Source organism: Exophiala aquamarina (genome assembly GCF_000709125.1).
Source record: "Exophiala aquamarina CBS 119918 chromosome Unknown aczIA-supercont1.3, whole genome shotgun sequence".
In the NCBI taxonomy this organism is placed as follows: Eukaryota; Fungi; Ascomycota; class Eurotiomycetes; order Chaetothyriales; family Herpotrichiellaceae; genus Exophiala; species Exophiala aquamarina.
This window is the reverse complement of record NW_013550585.1, coordinates 4,290,625-4,310,014: the sequence shown is the minus strand read 5'-3', so window position 1 is coordinate 4,310,014 and position 19,390 is coordinate 4,290,625. Positions and strand designations below refer to the sequence as shown.

Genomic DNA, 19,390 nt, shown 5'->3' with positions numbered 1-19,390 from the left:
GAGAACAAGAGGTTTTTGGACACCATTCTGAACGGAGGAGGATGGCTTGATTGGAACTGCTCATCTAGCGCCTTGAGGGAGCAGAAGAGATACTTATGTATAAAACCTGATCCAAGAGACGAGAAGAGATTCACATGCTAAATATCTAGTGAGAGGACAAACCATCAGGGATCGGGGGTCCCTTCGTACGAGTAGTCGAGTCAAGATCGTTGTCTCGTCCAAGCCATAGCGAGGTAGACCGGTGTCCACTGGTCCAAAGCTATCGAGTACGAGGTGAAGCCGGTGTTGATACACAACCTCATGCCCTTTTCTGATGCTAAGCCGCTACGACAGGAAAAAAAAATTGATTAGTGTCAGCGACAGGGACAAGGCCATGTAGTAAGGTGGAATGATGAGGCTAGTTAAAGTGCGATGTAGTTTAGATCGAAATAGATAGCCATGTTTACCGAGCCACGATGCTGGAAGATGCCAAACCTTTATTCTGGAGCATGAATTTGGAGCTCATAATTGGAGGAAATGATACCCAGATATTCAGAAGTAGCGGTGGAACCTTTGTCGACCGGGTCGATCATGCTGAGAAACGTGCGTTTGTGAAGCAGCAAGACGAGAGAAATTGTATGGGATGGGTGAGCAGAAGATGAAAATAGAAGAGTCGGTGTCGGAGAAGGCGACTGGCTTAATCAGACAGGCCAGGGAGAAGTGACAGGGTTCGTTATTAGGGGCAGTCTTGGGGGGAAGGGGGGATCTGACCAGTTAACTATTCAGCATGCAGTTACCTAATACACCTCTCGCCTAAAGGCGCACCCAGGGTGGCTACTAGGCGGTCTAGTTAAACACGACGGGGCTGAGGCTGGGCCACGGCGGGCTTCAGCTTCCCACGCTAACCAATATCTTTGAAAAGGCACCTAACAGGCTTAATTACGAGGTGCGCAGCTCGGGGATCACAACTCCAGCTGAAGAACGTCGTTTGACCACCAGTCTACCCTAGCCTATATAGGGACTAGTCTATTGCGGCCTCTTAACCCGTTTCAGCTTAGCTTCATCTCACCACCTGTGGCTGGTATCAAAAGCTCGCTCGCGCTGTCGACATCTCTTTTCAGCCTACTGCACGACTTACTGCACGGCATATGGACGGCAAGGAGTAGTGGTACACTGGCAGCCGAGACTTGCAGATGCAGTACACGGTAGGTTACCTCTCACAAAATGTACTCACCCCTTGCTCCTTGTCCCCAAAAATCCATGTCTTGTAGAGTCATGTCTCCTCTGCCATCTCTTCGTGTGAATGTCGAAAACTCGCCTGACCATGGACGGCTTTTCCTTCTCGAATACCATATCCAGGCCAGGCACCGCCAGCACGTTCGGAAAGACATACGCTCAACGCGCTGGAGACTATCGGCCGCAGCACCAACATGATGATTCCCAGTCTACACTACGAGGCGACGACGCACATCTCACTTTCTCAAGGAAGATCCCCCAAGATGACATCGACTCCAGCTACCATTCACCCGAGATCGTCGTGGACGAGAAGACGATCGCCCGTCTCTCCATGCAGCCACCGGGAAGTGTAGATCACAGTGGTCGACACGCTGGCATCGTACGCAGACCGACTTCACCCTCGTCGATATGGCTTCCACTGCTTATTGTGCTAATTCCCAATATCGCTTGTCCAGCTGTATTGCTCGCGTTGGTCTTTTTGAACCAGTTTCAGCCACAGGCCGATATTTTTGCTCAATACCGAGATGCGACTCAGCAGTTTCCAGGCTATATTCTTGTTGCCCTCTCCGCAACCCGACTGGCCATCGTTTCTTCCGTCGCTTCTACACTGGCGCCCTTCCTGACCTCCTTTATCATGGGTGTCTGGAAATTCCATGTAGTTGGGAAGATTCGACACCGCTCGAGAGCCATATGGGGCAGTGAATCTCCCATCTCAGATGTCCCACAGCTCAGCCTCCTGATCAGTCTCCTAGCTGCATCAATGGACGGCCTCTTCACCTATCTAAGGCAGTGCCTTCCATCACTCTTTGGCAGGCGGCCGAATCAAAGGAGACCTGTAATGGCAAAACAAGTGCATTCTTCCGCCTTGATCTTCTTGCTGAGCATGTTTCTTGTTGTGAGTATGTTCATCGCCGACACCATCTTCCATACCTACACCGATGCCGTCAATATCCAGGAGGTCAGAGCCTCGCCAACAACTACTTCACTTGGTCATCGAGTGATGGATAAATGTGAGAATTTCGATCGATCCCAGAATCTTTGTCTGCCGTGTACCTGGGACGTCTATGGCTCTACAACTGACTTCCAACAACTGACCAACTCGGTATATGAGGTGAGGACGAATATCTCGCACACGTCACAAATCCAAAGCCTGGACTCCGGGCTGTCCATTCTCTTGCCGAACTCAGCTCGAGTCCCGAATGTCACTGAATACAGGGCTCGCACCCTAGGTGTATCCACGCAGTGCCAGCCAATCACGAATTCTTGCAACCCCCTCGCGACGAACGGATCCAACACTCAATTCAACTGCTCAGGAGCCTTCCGTGGAATCATCAACAAGGCACCGGTCAAGCCCGCCGATCAATACTTCACCATCGCCGACCCTGACACGCCCCCCCTCAACCTAAAACCCACGGCATACCTGCAGCTCGGCCTCTTCGCCAATGCCAACTTGTCCACCCCGTACAACCCCGTCAACTACAACACTAGCTCGTCCGGCTGGGCACTCGAATTCGGCGACTCCTCCACGACTCCATGCCCTTCAGATTCCTCTCTCCTCAACAAAGTCCACGTCGGCGTAGCCGGGCGCTTCGACTTGTTCTCAACGCGTGTGGACGTAAACCTGCTCAACGACAGTGGCCTGTTCTCCACAGGCGGCGATGCGGCGTACTACATGGACTTCATGTTCGGGTGCACCGTGGAAGCATTCGAGGTCGAGTACGTGTGGGCCGATGGCGGCGTGCGCAGCCACACAACGAGCCCCGTCAATGGGTCGATCCTCAACATGTACGTCGGCCAGCTGCAGTACTACACTAATTCGCCGGGAAACGACTGGACCAACGACGTCCTGCAAATGGCCCTGCAGGCGAACAGCCGGGATATGGCGGGCACATGGGCCACCTTGTTTGGAAATCGCGTTCTCAGTGTCATTGGGGGTTACTCGACGGCGAGTGACAATCTCGCCGAGCAGAGCCGTCGCGGTGCGCTTGTAGCGAAAGTCCCCATTGGCGCACTGGCGTTCTTGGTCGTGTGCAGCAGTGTTTACAGCGCGCTGGTGCTCATCCTCGCGCTCAATGGCTGGCGCATTGCGCGCAGGGATCCGAGTGTCTATGGTGTGGCCAAGGAATTGAGCTTCACTACGCAGTTGGGCAGGTCGTTGAGTGAACTTGGTGGTGGAGGTGCACATGGCTCGGACACCATGGCCAGTGGTAATGATGTGTACGGCCATGAGAGGAGTGCGAGCCGAGAGTCACTCCAACCGAACCTGATATCGATGGATGACGATGCAGCGAGGCTACGCGGTCTTGACGAGGCTAGGATGCTGAGACATGCGTCAGCGAGGAATAATGGCTCAATGCCTGCGTGGATCTAATTATCATTATAGTTTGTTGAACAATGACAAGACTGTGGTTCGAATGTCTATAGTCTACGTGCTTCGTGTGGCAGAACAGCCCCGAAGAGCTGGTCTTGCTTCGGTGTTATGTTCCCTTCAAAAGTCGAATACCGCGCCCTGCTGCTGTTCGGCCCCTGTAGTAGCTCACTCCCGCAATCCATGTGTGCTCGACTAGGACTATTAGTAGCTGAGCACACGTTTTGGTGCATTCAGCCGGGGACGCGCCAAATGTTCGGTATCACTCAGACTGGCCTTGCTCGTACACGAGAAGCTTCACTATAGCTCAACGAAATTCGCATATTCTTGGAGCAGGTCCACTTGAGACCGGTTTGGATTTGGTTAGGAGGTCGTCTCTGGAGGCTTCATAGGCATACAAAGCGCCGAGCATCGAACGACCACGACGTGGATGCCGAATTCGATCTGTCTCGAGACACTATCCGATCCAATTATACATGTCTCACATGGTGAACTCATGATATCCAAGGATTTCTTCCTCATTTGCATCGACATGCTGGAAGGGTGAGAAAATCGGGGGTGTGGTTCATTTTCCTCTGCGCCAACCCTCACCTGCAAGGGAAGATCGACCAGAACCATGGTACCCGCTCCATCGATCTGAGATTGAATGATGTTCGATACGAAGTCCGGAGCGGCGGTCAAGCCCAAGATGTTACTACGGTAGTCATAAGGAACACTTGTCGTCAAGCTGTAAACCCCTGGAAAATTGTCCAGTATGCTGAATCTCAGGGTGGTGCTGGTGTCGGAGGGGGGTTTGTTAGTTGAGAGCTTTTCTTGGGTTTGACCAGTAATAAGACAAACATGCCGATGACAAGCAGCAAAAGGAGTAACAAAATCTTCCGTTTCGTGCTACGTTTCTGGTAGTTCGTTGCGGTGGTAAGTTCCTTCTCAGCGCCCTTTACGTCGGTGACGGTCTGCTCAACGTTATAGTCGATGCGATCGAGCATGGTTCCTTGATCGATAACCATGCCTTGGAGGTCGCGAAAGATATCTGCCAGTTCGATAATACCTCGGGCAATATCGTTGATCTCCTGTTCTCGTTGGGCAATGACAGTGTCATTGTTATGTCGCTTCTGAGCTGTCTGCTGCAAAGTAGATTGACTGAATCTTTTGTCGGCGTCGGATTCCATCAATGCTGGATCGGTATATGGATTCTGTGGGACTGGGGTTGAGGACCGGCCAATTGGTGACTCGAAACCACCCAGGGCTCGGAGTTCTGTGGAAGTGTCAGACACAATGGCTGTATGGTCATCGATGGTATGACTTACTGTTCAAGTAGGTGCTCTGCTTCTTTCTAAACGTCGCACTGACTTCCTGAACACTAGAAGCCAAAGCAACTTGAATATTCTTCGCCATTGTCTCGTCGCCTTTCTGGACATTGCCAGATTGGCGGGCATCTTTCACCATTGTTTCGATGCGTTTGATCGCCCTCTGGCAATCTTGGAAGGCTCTGGTGATCTCTGTTGTTAGTCGCTCTATTTCTCGCTCCTCCTGCTGTTTGACCGAATCATCATCGAACCCTGGGAGGACATGTTTAGCGTGCAGTTTGTCCAGTCTGGCGGCCTTTAATGTGATGTCCTTGAGGACGTCACCAACTTCTTCTTGGACATCGATCCAGCGCGGTGGTAATAGGTCCATCTCTATCACAGCATCGCCGTCGTTGTCGTAGGGGTCTGCAGACATAAGACCCCTAGTCTCCTCGGAGCCATGGCCTGCAAAGCCGTTGGATCCACCTCCATACTTTGGTTTCTTCGCGGGGTGACGGGAGTAAGATTGGCGATAAGAGATGTAGCTGGAAGGTGTGAGTATTGGATTAAATAGAGCAATTAAGGGACGAGATATTACAGGTTGGTTCGATCTCTCCACATCTTCAAATCGAGGCAGACTGCAAGTTTATGCACATGTGATGCCTGCTAGATGGAGTTGGGTGGTAGCAGTGACTATCATGCTGGTCGCTTGTGTTCGTAGATGGGTTTTGGAGGGTTGCAAGATTCCCATCGAGGAACGAGGCTCAATAAGTGGTCATTATCTAAAGAGTAACAGTGCAGTGCGTTGTGACAGCGAGGATCATTGAACGAGGTGGCCTCCAACGTTATGGATGGCGCAAAGGAGTCGGATGTCAGGTTGTATACGCGGGCAGGGGACGCGGAGGAATAGATAATCCGAGGCTGGGGAAGAAGGATAATCCGGAACCGAGGGGACCATTCCCTCCTCCGTTCACTGCCCACTAATACCATTGGATGCTTGTTTGTCGTTTGTTGGTCGTCGTTCGCTCTTTCGAACTAAAACAAGTCCAGATCATCCTGCAACTGCCACTACTACTAACCAACATCTCCATCTCCTGCTGCTGTACCCTCCCTCAGCTGCTCCCTGACTTGTTCTCCTTCAACCCACCGAAGCCCTTCTACTCTCAAATACCCCTGCGCATAACCTTCACCCATCTATTTCCCAGGAGCGCTCAGTCGCACATCTTGAACAGCCCCTCAATATGGTATGCCTGTTCCATGAACACCTTATTACCCACGCCTATGCCTGCAAAACAATTCCCAAGTGCGCACAGACTGATCTCATGGATTTTTAGGCCGACTCATTGACCGAAGAACAAGTCTCTGAGTTCAAGGAGGCATTCTCTCTCTTCGTAAGTCCCTTGTTGTCCACGAACGCGGAGCTCAGTGCTGACATATTATATCAGGATAAAGATGGCGATGGTATGTCCATTCTGACTTCTTCAACCTCATGACCCCGTCATTGCCCCTACAATACTGATTTCACCCAAGGACAAATTACCACAAAAGAGCTGGGCACTGTCATGCGATCACTGGGTCAAAATCCTTCTGAATCCGAACTACAGGACATGATCAACGAGGTTGACGCAGACAACAACGGCACGATTGATTTCCCAGGTATGCTTGGACAGAATTTCTCTCATACCCCCCACATGCTCATCTGAGCACAGAGTTTCTTACCATGATGGCTCGCAAAATGAAAGATACCGACTCGGAGGAGGAAATCCGAGAGGCTTTCAAGGTCTTTGATCGCGACAACAACGGTTTCATCTCAGCTGCTGAGCTGCGTCATGTAATGACTTCAATTGGTGAGAAACTCACGGATGATGAAGTGGATGAGATGATCAGGGAAGCTGATCAAGATGGGGACGGCCGTATTGACTGTGAGTTCTACTGCCCTTTCAACTATCCACCCTGTCACATGATATGTGGTCGCTCGAGTGGTACTAACAATCTTTTACAGACAACGAGTTCGTACAGTTGATGATGCAGAAATGAGTATGTAACCCAGTCATTGGGCGTATACCTAGCGCAAAATGCTTCCTGATGTTTTAGAGCGGAGCGAGGGGATCAAAGGAACAGCCCCCCAATACAGGCGGTGTCAAATTTGAATGGGATCATCTTTCTCTTTCATAGAAATCAGCTTCAACCGACGCCGGGTGCCTTGAACAGCTAGCATGCCCATCCAGTGAGCAAATCAAAAGTGTTCACCAGTGCCTTATAGGGCTTTTTTAAAACTCATGCGAACCTTGCAACGTCATCCTCTGATTCCATTTCCCCGATTTTTCAGCCATAAGGAATTCTCGGGGCCCGTGTGGGTATCATAATCTCACTCGCATCATGCTGCTACTTTATTTCACCGGTTTCATACCAATATCGTCCTCAATCAAAATATCAGCCAATCAGATGTGGGGTCCCCTGAACATATGATTCCCCTCAAAGCAGCACATCATGCTCATACACCCTTTTTCAATGTGACTGGATCCAGCTCAATATCTGTTGGAAGGCTGACTGCTGTGATTCCTTAATCGTCGGCGAATCGTAGTCACCATAGACCGCAAAGCCTGAAAAGACGGTCACTAAAGCAGCGACATATGGATGGGCTGGAGGGGAACATACCATGAGGGACACCAGGATAGGTCTTGATCTCGTGTACTAGATTACTTGCAGCAAATTGCTTCTTGCCTTCCTCCAGGATCTCGTCAGGAAACAAAGGGTCGTTCTCTGTTTGGTATCATTGGTTAGCTTTTGCCCGTAATTAAGTGTTCTATCGAACTGTACGGTGCCAACATACCAACGCAGACGAACGACAGGGGTACCTTGACACCTTTCAAGTCTTCTCTCGTCACTAATGTCGCATGTGCCACCGCGCCCGCCTTGATCAGAGGCTCCTTCACCACACCGGCCTCCTCGTCCTTTGCGGCCTGGCCCCCATTCAGCAGCGATCCAGGATCCTCACCGGCCAGGAGCACGGTATACTTCCCTCCAAAACAATACCCGACGCTATAAATGCCTCCGCCGTGGGCCAACGCATCAGCGTACTCGTCCCTTGCCGTCTCAATCACCTTGAGGAGGATTGGCAGGACCTTCTCCGGCGTCTGCCTGGCTAACCACATGTCAACGAGGAATGACTTTGCCGTCTCCGCGGCGCGTAGCTTGAACTGTTCTAGGATATTCGGGCTGGGCGGTTCTTCCTCTGACGAGATGGCTTTAGTGTTGGGCGCGGGATCCCCACCGAATTGGTCGGGCATGATAACCACGAAGCCCTCCGTGGCGAGTAGGTCTGCCTGTATTTGGTTGTTGGTCGAGTGTACCCCGGTCCCTGCTGTCAAAAGCAGGAGTAGTTTTGCCGGCGAGTTCGGATAGTCTCCTGGTTTGGAAACGTAGACCTCGATGTCGCCGAACTTGGTCATCTCGCCGGATGGCTGGCGATTGGAGGTCGGTGTCGGACGGTCCGTAACGCAATGCTCTCCCATGGTAGGCCCAGTCTGTGCGGGTGAATCGGTGGATGAGATCAGGGATGGTTCCAATGCATCTGACTCTGGTGCCTTGGTGGCTAGCTCTGGCTCGGACATGGTGGGTTGTGAAGTTGGCATCGAATAGTCAATGGAGAGCTAGACTTCAAGCGGGGAAGTGGTCGTAACGACCAGAGCACAAAGCTGGCCTATTAACCTCAAGTTCCGTCTGCTTCGTGTCTACAAGTCCGATGCAGAGAAAACAGACATTAAATTCTAATGATGGTGGTGTCTATTGAGCAGATGGGGGTGAGGTGAGGTGAGAGGGATCATCGCTTTGGGCATCATATGACGCCGCTTTGACCCATAAAAGCCAAGCACTAACCAACTCAAGTCTCCTGTACCTCCAACCCCTTTTTCCCTAACTGCGAGTGCCTGTCCCGGTTCCCATCTCAATATAAAAAGACAATGACTAGTCAATCCAACCTCTCAGTTTCTGTTCTGCTGTCCAAACTTCCCAAGTCGAGAGAGAGAGGTGTAAAACTTGGAGTTAAACGGCCGAAAGGGGAAGCCAGCACCCTAAAAATCCAAAGCTACAAGAGGTTGACATTTATTTGGTCGCATCGAATATGACTTTCTGTGTTTTCATCTGGTTGAAGTCGTCGTAACTAATTTGCAGTCAGATATTTTTATCTAGTCAATTCAACCATGAAAACTTACGCTGTAACTGCCTGGGAAAGTGGTCTAATGTCGGTAGTCATGAAACTACGATTGTTAGCACCGCTGAGTCACTGGCACTTTCACAGAATTCCTTACTCCAGAGTGTGCTGTTTCTCAGCAAGAAGTTTAAGGGCATCCCCAAAAATGCCTATTGATGGTCAGCAAATCTGCCCTTTCTCTGTGTGCGGACTCAGAGAGATAGGGCTTCCTACTCCTGACGGGGCATCGACCCATCTGAATTCTCAGATTCTTGCCGTAAGCTTGGTTCCCGCTCCATGGTATGGGGCCGTTATGAACGCCGACGCTCGAGATTGTCCCCCATGGCCTCAAGAGTTCGAAGCCCATCTCCAACGCAGAGCTATGTCCAACAACTTCGATGACAACATCGGCACCCCTACCTTCAGTCAACTCCTTGACTCTTGTGAATAGCTCGTCCTTCTGAGTCTGGAAGTTCCAGGGCTCGGCTCCTAATCGTCCAGCAAGATCTAGTCTGTCTTGAACGCTGTCGACTGCGATTAAATGTTTCGGCTCGTAAGTTAAAGCACTGACTAAAGCACAGATGCCCACGGGACCAAGCCCGAAGAGTACAACCACACTTTCGCTTGCCACTTGCTTGGAGATGCCGCTAAAGGCGTTTGCCGCGGCGAAATAGCCGGTAGGGAATATATCGGCCATAAGAACCAGCTTCTTCTCGTCAATCTCTTTCGGAGCCTTGACAACTGTCGAGTCGGCCAGTGGGATGCGCACATATTCTGCCTGAGCACCATCCAGAGCTGCTGTGCCGAAGAGCTTACCCTTAGAGCAACGGGAGGAAAATCCGTGTTGACAAAAGAAGCATTTACCGCAAGTGACGGTGAAAGGCGCGACGATGTGATCACCAACGGCTACAGTGATGATCTCAGAGCCTATTTCGATTACCTCGCCGGTAAACTCGTGTCCCATAACGAAGCCATCGGGGGACTCCTGATGTCCTCGAAACACGTGAAGTTCACTAAAGATCAGTCTTGATTCTGGCTAGAGGAGAGCCAAGGGACAAACCTCCCACATAATGCTGAATAGCGGACCTTCACGATGACATCTGTTGGTTCTTGAATTTGAGGTACAGGTCGCTGTTCGACTTCAACTTTGAGTTTTCCTTTGAATACGACTGCATTCATCGTGCTTGGTGCCATTGTTGGAACAGATTGAAAGATGCTTCACTTTCAGAAGTGCTATATGAATTTGGTTGACCTAGAGAGCCTTGACGGTTCTGAAAGCATTGCGAACAAGCTTGGGTCTCTTCCTTTACTTATACATCCGATAACACTGGACGACCTCATCTAGATCCATATTCGGAATGTCTCCTACACAGATTCTACATGGCGTATGGCATTGTGCCGCGTTAAAGCCAGCTAGTGAATACCGTCGTTCGCAAGATCCCGGATACAGTCGACCAACGACCAAAGCTTCACGGCCCGATTCGGATGTAATTTTCGCGTTCGTCGTTGGCTGGCTGCCAGCATCGATGCTTAATTGCAGCTCAAACGCAGGTTGCAGAGAAATTTCTCGCCAAATCTGGCGGCCAGTGCCGCCGCTTTTGGAGGTGCTCTTCCCTCAATGCTAACAACGCGGTTTCTATTAAGTGAAGTCGCGTCCCACTTTTAGCAGTTTCTCCCCCTCGCCATTTCGTGAACAAAAACAAACACCGTCACCACCACCACCACCACCACCACCACCACCACCACCACCACCACCACCGCGACGATGGCAGACGGAAACCCTCTCGGTCCGCAGCCAGACTTCAATCTCATTAGTGATGAGCTCAAGAAAGCACAAAATCTACCTGCAATCACCAACGGTCAACAAATTTTAGCCGAGCTCCGAGCTATTCGTCAAGACATCGCAAGTACGCGTCAAGACACTCGTCAAGACATCGCAAGTACGCATCAAGACACTCGTCAAGACATCGCAAATACTCGTCGAGATCTTATTACTATGATGACTACATCGTATGTATAACCCTCAATCATTCTAATATTACTATACTAATTCTATAGCAATCATAATAATACAGCTCGAGTTCAGAATGCCTACGTTGCAAGCCGATCGGAACCTCTTTGGCCATTCCTCAACCCCTCTAACGGTGCCACCATTCACGAATTCCCTGCTACATCTATAGAACTTGGGCAAATGACCGGACGGCAAACGGATGCTACCTTACAACAACTGGGTCTTCAACCTGTTCATGGTGTAAGTTTGGCAGCGAAGAAGAAAATGTTAAGAGCTCACATCGGCTTGAGGGAGGTCGCTGCCCAACCACCTCCATGAAGAGGATAAGTCCAGTAACGAACAGGAGACGCTTGAGATGATAAGTCGCAAAAACAAGTGCATGAAGGGCACGAATCAAAACTGTATTAATAGATTACAATCAATGAGTACCAATATCATGGGCTAAAGCAGCAGCTGATTTCCCTGGGACGACTTTACGGGAACAGTGCCCAGGTGCGGAGAGATCCGGGACCTAGCAGCGGGTCAAGCGATCGAGGCGATGCTAACTGTCTCTTACCGCTGCGCGATTGCTCAAGGAAACTACACACACTTCGAGGACTTCTCACCTACTAGACTGGGGGAGATCCCCAGGCAATTCCGATTATCCCCATACTCGGCGTTCAGCGGAGAACTCGCCGTGTGCTTATTTTGTAAGCGCTACCAGTCTCAGCGAGCATCCACAATAATACACCCGCAAATCGTGCAACTCAGCTGAGCCATAGGCGAAATGGAGGGATGACGTACTCGTAAGGCGCGATAGGTCCTAGTCACGTGCTGAAGATAGTTCCAAGGAATGACTCAGCCATGTAATGCTGTGCCAAGGAATTCACTTTACGCGTTGCAACGCGTGCAGGCAACAAGAGCCCCTCGTTGCCACGAAGTTGTTGGAGTGCCTCTTACTGTAAATTCTTCTTGAACAACCACGCTTGATTGCTAACACCCTTTTCCTCTCAACAATTGAGCAAAAATGGGTTCCAGTGTTGCTTCAGCCTTGGCCCGCGTCGATGCGGGCTCCCTCGCCGACATTTTTGACGATCGCCCAAACCGAGTTCAACATCCTGTAATGCAATGCGTTCAGATTAAGCCCATTGCTCCCCAGCCTGGTGGACAAGAACGTCACAGAGTCATCTTCAGTGATACCAAGAATTATATTCAGACGATGCTGGCAGTCGCTCAGAATCACCTTGTGGAGGAGAAAATTCTTCGCCGTGGAGTTTTGGTCCAGTTGCTGGGGTACAATGCAAACAACTACAAGGCCAAGCGGTGAGCCCAGTACCCATAAGATTGTGTCATCTCTAACTTCCATTGCAGAATTCTTATCGTTACCGAGATCAAAGTACTTGAAGAGTACGGCGAACATGAGAAACTCGGCGAACCGAAACCTTTCGAGACCAAACCTGAGGAGGAGGACCAGAAGCCGAATCCCAGTGCAGCCACGAGCCAAGGCTTTTATGGTAATAAGCAAGAGCAACCCAAAAGCAGAGCCATGCCGACGCACGCGAAACAATCATCCTCCGCACATGCCAATATCTATCCCATCGAAGCCATTTCCCCTTACTCCAACAAATGGACCATTAAAGCGCGATGCACGAGCAAGTCAGACATCAAGACGTGGCATAATCGCAACGGCGAAGGCAAACTGTTCAGTGTGAACCTGCTCGATGAAAGTAGTGAAATCCGTGCGACGGGTTTCAACGAACAATGTGATCTACTATATGACTTGTTCCAGGAAAACAGTGTTTACTACATTACAAGCCCTTGCCGAGTTACATTCGCAAAGAAACAATTCTCCAATCTCCCCAACGACTACGAATTGCACTTCGAGAAAGACACAAAGGTTGAAAAGGCTGAAGAACAAGATGGTGTGCCTCAGGTGCGGTACAACTTCACCACCATCGCTGATCTACAGTCTGTAGAGAAAGATACAACGATCGACATCATCGGAGTCCTAAAAGACATTGGCGAGACTTCTCAAATCATCTCTAAGACCACGAGTAAGCCATATGATAAGCGGGAGCTTACCCTGGTCGACAATACTGGCTATTCCGTACGGCTCACAATATGGGGAAAGACTGCGGCTTCTTTTGATGTTCCCCCCGAGTCTGTGGTTGCTTTCAAAGGCGTAAAGGTTTCGGATTTCGGGGGCCGTAGCTTGAGTCTTCTCAGCTCCGGGTCCGTCAGTGCAAATCCAGACATGACCGAGGCTCACAAATTGAAAGGTTGGTATGAGGACCAAGGAAAATCAAACAATTTCGCCACACATGCCAATGTTCAGGGGACTGTCTCTGCAGGTGGTTCTCGACGTGACCCATTCAAGACCATTTCTCAAATCAAAGAGGAGCAACTTGGCATGTCCGAGACTCCAGACTTCTTCTCCGTCAAGGCATCCATACAATACATCAAGCAAGACAACTTTTGCTACCCAGCATGTCTTTCAGAAGGATGCAACAAGAAAGTCGTCGAGATCGACCCTGGACAGTGGCGCTGTGAGAAATGTGACAAGACTCATCCTAAGCCCGAATATCGATACATCATGTCGGTCAATATTAGCGATCATACTGGTCAGCTATGGGTCAGTTGCTTTGACGAGACAGGTAGACAGATCATCGGCATGACAGCGGATGAGTTGATGGAAATCAAGGAAGTTGACGAGAAGAAACTGGCTGAGATCATCTCTGATTCAATCTGCAAGACCTGGAATTGGAAGTGCAAGGCCAAACTTGATAATTTCCAGGAGCAACAGCGGTAAGTTTTCGTCCAATCCATGTCATGATCGCATCTAATCTTTGAAACCAGAGTACGGTACCAAATCACCTCGGCATCACCTATGAATTATGTAGCAGAGTCACAGAAGCTGATCGACCTCATCAAGCAATATAACATTGATTGAGGTTGAAGCAGGGACAACATCGGAATATACTGCGGCGCCAAAGGGCAGGGTACCAGGAGTGCGAGGACGAAGTACTGTTAGTATTCAAGCGCGGATATGAGGCTATTGTCAAAGTATATGAGGGCGTCGTCGTGCCCATTGCAGCCACGGGGGCTGGAACATTTACGCAGCCGACATTGAAAGCCATTCTCATGCGACCTCAGGATGGTCAAGGGATAGGAAATTGTGCTTTGTCACTGTACTATATCATATCGACGAGTATGGAGAATGGGTCTGTCTGTAGATTGCGTCATCGCGGGCAGTTGCCGATATCCGATGGGCAATTGGGGAAGACATGATGTGTGAACCATTGGACGAGCAGAGGTAATCCGAGTGCATAAGATTATTTAAACGTTTGCCAGTGACTCTTTGCCGTAGATGTGTTACAAGCTTATTCATCTTTCTTTCCCCGGCACGGCCCCCTCTGAACAGATAAAGCGTCGAAGGAGCAGCCTGGTTCGCACGAAAAGAAGGCAAGAATAATACATGCACAAGGCCTCCCTACTATTACCAATCGTTCACATCTCACGGCTAACGCCCGGCTACTCAATATTTCTGCGAGGCCAGGGTGGGATATTCATCTAAGAATATATTTATCAGAACGGCAGCACGGCTCAAGCCGGCTCAGGGAAGAATCTTCAAAGCAGGCTACTCAACCATGGCTACTATGCGTGCAGTCGACATCAAGGGTGGGAAAGGGCCCATCTCGGCGCTTTTCATCAACTCGGAAACGCCCAAGCCGACGCCCAAAGGAAGCCAGGCACTGGTGAAGATAAAGGCATTTGGACTGAACCGCATGGATCTCTTGCAGCGGGAAGGACACTATCCACTTCCGCCACAGGCGCCGTCGACCCTCGGAGTGGAATTCTCGGGCACGATCGAGTCGTTCGGAAACGAGCCTGAGCGGGGCTTCAAGGTTGGCGACGAAGTCTTCGGTCTGGCGTATGGAGGCGCCTATGCCGAGTACATCGCGGTCAGCACGCACATGCTTGTCCACAAGCCCAAGGAACTCAGCTGGGAGGAGGCGGCGGGGATTCCAGAGACGTGGATCACCGCAACACAGGCGCTCTACCTCATCGGTGACTACAAGCCTGGCAGGAGTGTGCTGTGGCATGCGGGCGCGAGCAGTGTGTCGATCTCTGGCATCCAGCTCGCGAGAGCAGACGGCGCAAGTGCCGTGTACGTGACTGCGAGCAGCCAGGAGAAAATCGACTTCTGTAAGTCTCTCGGCGCGACCGAGGGGTTCAACTACAAGACAGGGGACTGGGCGCAGGAGCTACTCAAGTACACCGACGGCAAAGGCGTTGATTTGATCGTCGACTTCATCGGTGCAGCGTACTTTGATCAGAACCTCGAGGCTGCGGCCAAGGACGGACACATTGTCAGTCTGGGGAACATGGGCGGGAGCGTCGTTCAGAAACCCGTGGATATCAGTCGCTTCCTGAGGAAAAGACTGCGTTATGAGGGCAGTAGTCTCAGGAGTCGCGATGAAGGCTACCAAGGGAAACTGAGGGACCAATTGGTGGAGCACGCGCTGCCCAAGTTCATCGATGGCTCGTTCAAGGTCATTGTTGAGAAGGTGTTTAAAATGGAAGATATTCAGGCGGCCCATGAGCTGCTGGAGTCGAACCAGACCAAAGGGAAGCTGATTGCGACGGTTTACTGAGAGCACACACAGCTTGGAAGAGAGATCCTCGTTCTGAAGTGACGCTTTGTAGGCAATTATTCTCTCAAATGAGACAGGAATTCTCTCTCTAACATCAGTCGGTGTCTTTCCGCCCGCTCCCTCCACTCAGCCACGGCGGATCACCTAAAGTTGCATGCATATGTAGCATAAATAATCCATGCAGACCCTATTTTCTGCAGTGCTAACCATGATCTTGAGCTACTGCTCAGCACCAAACAGGGAACAGCTTGTATGCACCAAGCTGCCCCCATCCTGGATACTTTGTACATACATGGGCTTCAACATCCGGAGGCGGCCGAGGCGCCTGGTTTGCCATAGCCCTGCAAGGACTACGTAAGGCTGGCGACCCCTCGATCTGCAGGCACGCCGAGAGGCTATATTGGAAGACAAGAAAACGCCATGGCTGGACCAGAATGAATCCAGAAGGAGGATAGCAACCTGGTTGCTGTGCCTGGCGTCATCGGTCGAGAATATCACAACCTTTCACCAGGTCAGAGACCTCCAGAAGGGCTTCTCCAGGGCTTCTGCTCCGCCCACTGCTTGTCTACATTGTTGTCTGCCTGTCACTGGCTGTGCGTCCTAACTTGGGTCCTTTACTCGGCTTCCTACAGGTATACGATTCAATGATAGGCCCTACTTCCCGTATTCAAGTGGGCTTGTACACGCACATCGGCAGGTGATCTTCCAGTGCTACCTTCTGAATCTATTGCATAACACTGTGGCCGATCAGTCGGAGGCAGGTCAGTGAAATCACCCTGCCAGCAAAGCCAGCCATAGGCACAGGCACAGAAACGTCCGGGGTGCCCACGTTTAGTGGTTATATATATTCGATACCGTCACGGCCAACGTCGGGCACTCCTGAGTGCCTCTGATTTTGACCTCGGCAACACAAGACATTATGAAGATACTCACATTGACATGGTTATTTATCTCTCTCACGCACAGCCTCGCAGTCACAAACACAGCATTCGTCGACTATGAAGGCTACCAGGTTCTCCGCATCAAGACCGGGAGACATCTGAAGGCTGTGCAGGAGAAACTATCATCTCTCTCGTTCGAGCAGTGGAACCACGATGTCGCTAGCCACATCGATATCGTCTTGCCCCCTGATCAGCTCTCCGCCTTTGAGGCCCTGGGTCTCGACTCGCACTGCATGCACTCCAATCTCGGCGAGTCGATTCGAGCCGAATCCGCTGTACCAACGACATGGAAACGCGACATCGGTGTCGGTGATCTCTCATGGTACGACAGCTACCATGCCTACGACGAGCACGTGCAGTATTTCAAGGACCTGCATGCCGCATTCCCGGACAACTCGGAGCTGATCTCCAGCGGAACGAGCTACGAGGGTCGAGACATCTTCGGCCTCCATTTCTGGGGCCGCAACGGGCCTGGAAAGCCCGCGGTGCTCTGGCACGGCACGGTGCATGCTAGAGAGTGGATCACGGCGCCCGTCATCGAGTTCCTCACGCTGAACCTCATCCAGGGTTACAACGGAGGTGACAACGTCACGCAGTATTTCGTCGACAACTATGATTTCTGGGTCATTCCGTTTGTCAACCCCGATGGTATGTGGCACCCTTATTTTATATCTCCGATATCTCTGATATGTATATACATATCTATATATGTATATGTATATATATTGCTCCTCGCGGTGCAGAACGAGGCTGACACCCCACGACAAGCAGGCTTCATCTATACCCAAACGACGCAACGCTTATGGCGCAAGAGCCGGCAACCGCCGCCTCCACCACCAGCCAATCAATCCTGTTTCGGGCGGGACATCAACCGCAACTGGGCGTACGAGTGGGACAGCAACCCGCAGGGCGCCAGCACGAACCCGTGCTCGGAGGTGTACAAGGGCGAGGCGCCGAGCGACACGCCGGAGAACCGCGGGCTGACGAAGCTCGTGGACACGCTGCGCGACACGAGCGGCATCAAGCTGTACATCGACTGGCACAGCTACGGGCAGTATATCCTGGCGCCGTGGGGGTTCAACTGCACCCTGTACGCTGACGACCTGGGCCAGCATATCAACCTGGCGGCGCTAGTGTCGTACACGATTCGAGAGGTGAACAATGTGACTTTTACCTTTGGGCCTAGCTGTGGCACGCTGTACGCTACAACGGGGAGTAGTGTGGATTACATCTACGGCGCTGGCAAGGCGGATTGGAGCTATACGATCGAGCTGCGCGATACGGGCGACTTTGGCTTCGTGCTGCCCCCGGACCAGATTCGTGCCACCGCGGAGGAGCAGTGGCAGGGCATGCAAGTCATGTTGAGTTTGTTGGATGAGGTCTTCTTTGATGGAGAGGGCCCAGCTGTCCATGTCTAATGAGCTGCTTTTGGGATAAATAGTGTTAGCTTTGGGGGGGGGGGGGGGGAGGGGGGGGATCGTGCGGATGTCCACAACATGAAGGCCACAGATGTTCGGCATAAGAAGATGATATCCCTTTGGCCCAAGAGGGCAATGATGAGATGATATTCAAATCGCTCATAATGCATTATCTATTAATTTATATAACATTGTCAGCGGTAGAATAGCCAGAGACAATGCAATGATGAACAACCCCGAATTTCCACGAGATGTCCCTAGTGGCGAGACAGATGGAGCAATATTGGCGGTAGAAGTCGCACCGGTAGCATCACTGGCAGATGTGATAGTCGCACTAGTCGTCGAGGAAACAGTAGTTGAGCTCGATGTACGAGGAGCCGAGGTTCTGGACGTTGTTGCAGATGAAGTTGTCGTGGTTGGTTTCGGAGGAGCATCTGGATCCCCGTCTCTGGTGATCTTCAAGGTAAGATTCCGCGCTTCGAAAGTGGTTTCCTGTCCAGCGTGCATGACCTCAGTCCCGAACTCCAGCTGTCCCATGTACAGCGCACCGGAAAGGAGACCTTGTTCCCATATGTATCTCAACAGAGGAGAATAGTCGGTGTCGAGACTTGTCAGGTTCTGGTGGGGCAGCCAGGAGAATACGTGTTGGCCCTGTTGATTCCAGCCGTGGTAGAGGCTGTAATTCGTGCCTGCAATCTCGACTGTGTCCTTCTCTGGGGTGGACTCGGCATGCCCCAACGGCAGGACGGTAGGGGTGAACCACTGCCAGATCATTATCTCAATCGGAGGTCCTAGACCCGTGGAGTTTTCTGCATTGTCTGAGAGGAACATATCGACGGCAACGTTCACTCGTAGACCTGTATTGTCCATGGCGATCGCCTGCTCTTCCTCTGACCAGTTCTCGGATCCTTTCACATATGTACGCCACTGCGCAGCGAATTCGAGGGAGGAAACATTCCATAGCTGGACCGGTAGGCGTGAGGGGTCTGCTTTCATGTATGGAAATCCTTTGACCGTGGAGGCGTCTCCTGACCACTGATACGTGACAGAAAAGGCGGTATCATCGTCGTAAATGCGCAGGCACGAGTAGCCTTGACCGTTGTCTCCCCAGGCATTGTTGTTAACTGCAGGATTGAGTCAGCGCAACTTTCACCAGGACTTTGCCCTTGGTTGCAGAGGGGTACGCACAGGAGTAGGGGACGAGAGTCGAGTTATAGAAGTCGCTCTGGCCGCAGAGAGTGGTATTTTGATATTGCGCAGCGACCCATTGAGCCAGCGACAAGGCCAACACCCATTTCAGCACGTTGGACATGCGGACGACAACC

The 19,390-nt window shown here is 51.2% G+C and overlaps 10 protein-coding genes across 10 annotated transcripts; 6 read left to right on the top strand and 4 right to left on the bottom strand.

Moving 5' to 3' along the window:
• Positions 1-1,618: 1,618 nt before the first annotated feature.
• Positions 1,619-3,310, top strand: A1O9_05099 (uncharacterized protein; the record flags this gene model as incomplete). Its single annotated transcript, XM_013407385.1, has 1 exon — positions 1,619-3,310. A coding segment is annotated over one exon (1,692 nt), but the record flags the coding sequence as incomplete, so codon positions are not given.
• Positions 3,311-4,347: 1,037 nt separating this feature from the next.
• Positions 4,348-5,305, bottom strand: A1O9_05098 (syntaxin 16; the record flags this gene model as incomplete). The annotated part of the gene is made up of 2 exons (XM_013407384.1): positions 4,348-4,838; positions 4,891-5,305. 2 exons carry the CDS (start codon positions 5,303-5,305, stop codon positions 4,348-4,350), a joined length of 906 nt encoding a protein of 301 aa, XP_013262838.1.
• Positions 5,306-6,110: 805 nt separating this feature from the next.
• A1O9_05097 (calmodulin) lies at positions 6,111-6,906 on the top strand (the record flags this gene model as incomplete). Its single annotated transcript, XM_013407383.1, has 5 exons — positions 6,111-6,172; positions 6,266-6,330; positions 6,400-6,525; positions 6,579-6,791; positions 6,872-6,906. 5 exons carry the CDS (start codon positions 6,111-6,113, stop codon positions 6,904-6,906), a joined length of 501 nt encoding a protein of 166 aa, XP_013262837.1.
• A 471-nt stretch (positions 6,907-7,377) lies between these two features.
• On the bottom strand, positions 7,378-8,483 carry A1O9_05096 (uncharacterized protein; the record flags this gene model as incomplete). Its single annotated transcript, XM_013407382.1, has 3 exons — positions 7,378-7,472; positions 7,528-7,632; positions 7,703-8,483. The coding sequence occupies 3 exons, from the start codon at positions 8,481-8,483 to the stop codon at positions 7,378-7,380; spliced, it is 981 nt and encodes a 326-aa protein (XP_013262836.1).
• A 490-nt stretch (positions 8,484-8,973) lies between these two features.
• A1O9_05095 (uncharacterized protein) lies at positions 8,974-10,255 on the bottom strand (the record flags this gene model as incomplete). The annotated part of the gene is made up of 5 exons (XM_013407381.1): positions 8,974-9,031; positions 9,084-9,128; positions 9,180-9,231; positions 9,296-10,074; positions 10,122-10,255. The coding sequence occupies 5 exons, from the start codon at positions 10,253-10,255 to the stop codon at positions 8,974-8,976; spliced, it is 1,068 nt and encodes a 355-aa protein (XP_013262835.1).
• A 571-nt stretch (positions 10,256-10,826) lies between these two features.
• On the top strand, positions 10,827-11,390 carry A1O9_05094 (uncharacterized protein; the record flags this gene model as incomplete). Its single annotated transcript, XM_013407380.1, has 2 exons — positions 10,827-11,071; positions 11,120-11,390. The coding sequence occupies 2 exons, from the start codon at positions 10,827-10,829 to the stop codon at positions 11,388-11,390; spliced, it is 516 nt and encodes a 171-aa protein (XP_013262834.1).
• Positions 11,391-12,078: 688 nt separating this feature from the next.
• On the top strand, positions 12,079-14,001 carry A1O9_05093 (replication factor A1; the record flags this gene model as incomplete). Its single annotated transcript, XM_013407379.1, has 3 exons — positions 12,079-12,374; positions 12,423-13,856; positions 13,908-14,001. 3 exons carry the CDS (start codon positions 12,079-12,081, stop codon positions 13,999-14,001), a joined length of 1,824 nt encoding a protein of 607 aa, XP_013262833.1.
• Positions 14,002-14,698: 697 nt separating this feature from the next.
• On the top strand, positions 14,699-15,706 carry A1O9_05092 (NADPH2:quinone reductase; the record flags this gene model as incomplete). Its single annotated transcript, XM_013407378.1, has 1 exon — positions 14,699-15,706. One exon carries the CDS (start codon positions 14,699-14,701, stop codon positions 15,704-15,706), a length of 1,008 nt encoding a protein of 335 aa, XP_013262832.1.
• Positions 15,707-16,625: 919 nt separating this feature from the next.
• On the top strand, positions 16,626-18,065 carry A1O9_05091 (uncharacterized protein; the record flags this gene model as incomplete). Its single annotated transcript, XM_013407377.1, has 2 exons — positions 16,626-17,295; positions 17,419-18,065. 2 exons carry the CDS (start codon positions 16,626-16,628, stop codon positions 18,063-18,065), a joined length of 1,317 nt encoding a protein of 438 aa, XP_013262831.1.
• Positions 18,066-18,224: 159 nt separating this feature from the next.
• Positions 18,225-19,377, bottom strand: A1O9_05090 (uncharacterized protein; the record flags this gene model as incomplete). The annotated part of the gene is made up of 2 exons (XM_013407376.1): positions 18,225-19,189; positions 19,254-19,377. 2 exons carry the CDS (start codon positions 19,375-19,377, stop codon positions 18,225-18,227), a joined length of 1,089 nt encoding a protein of 362 aa, XP_013262830.1.
• Positions 19,378-19,390: the final 13 nt, after the last annotated feature.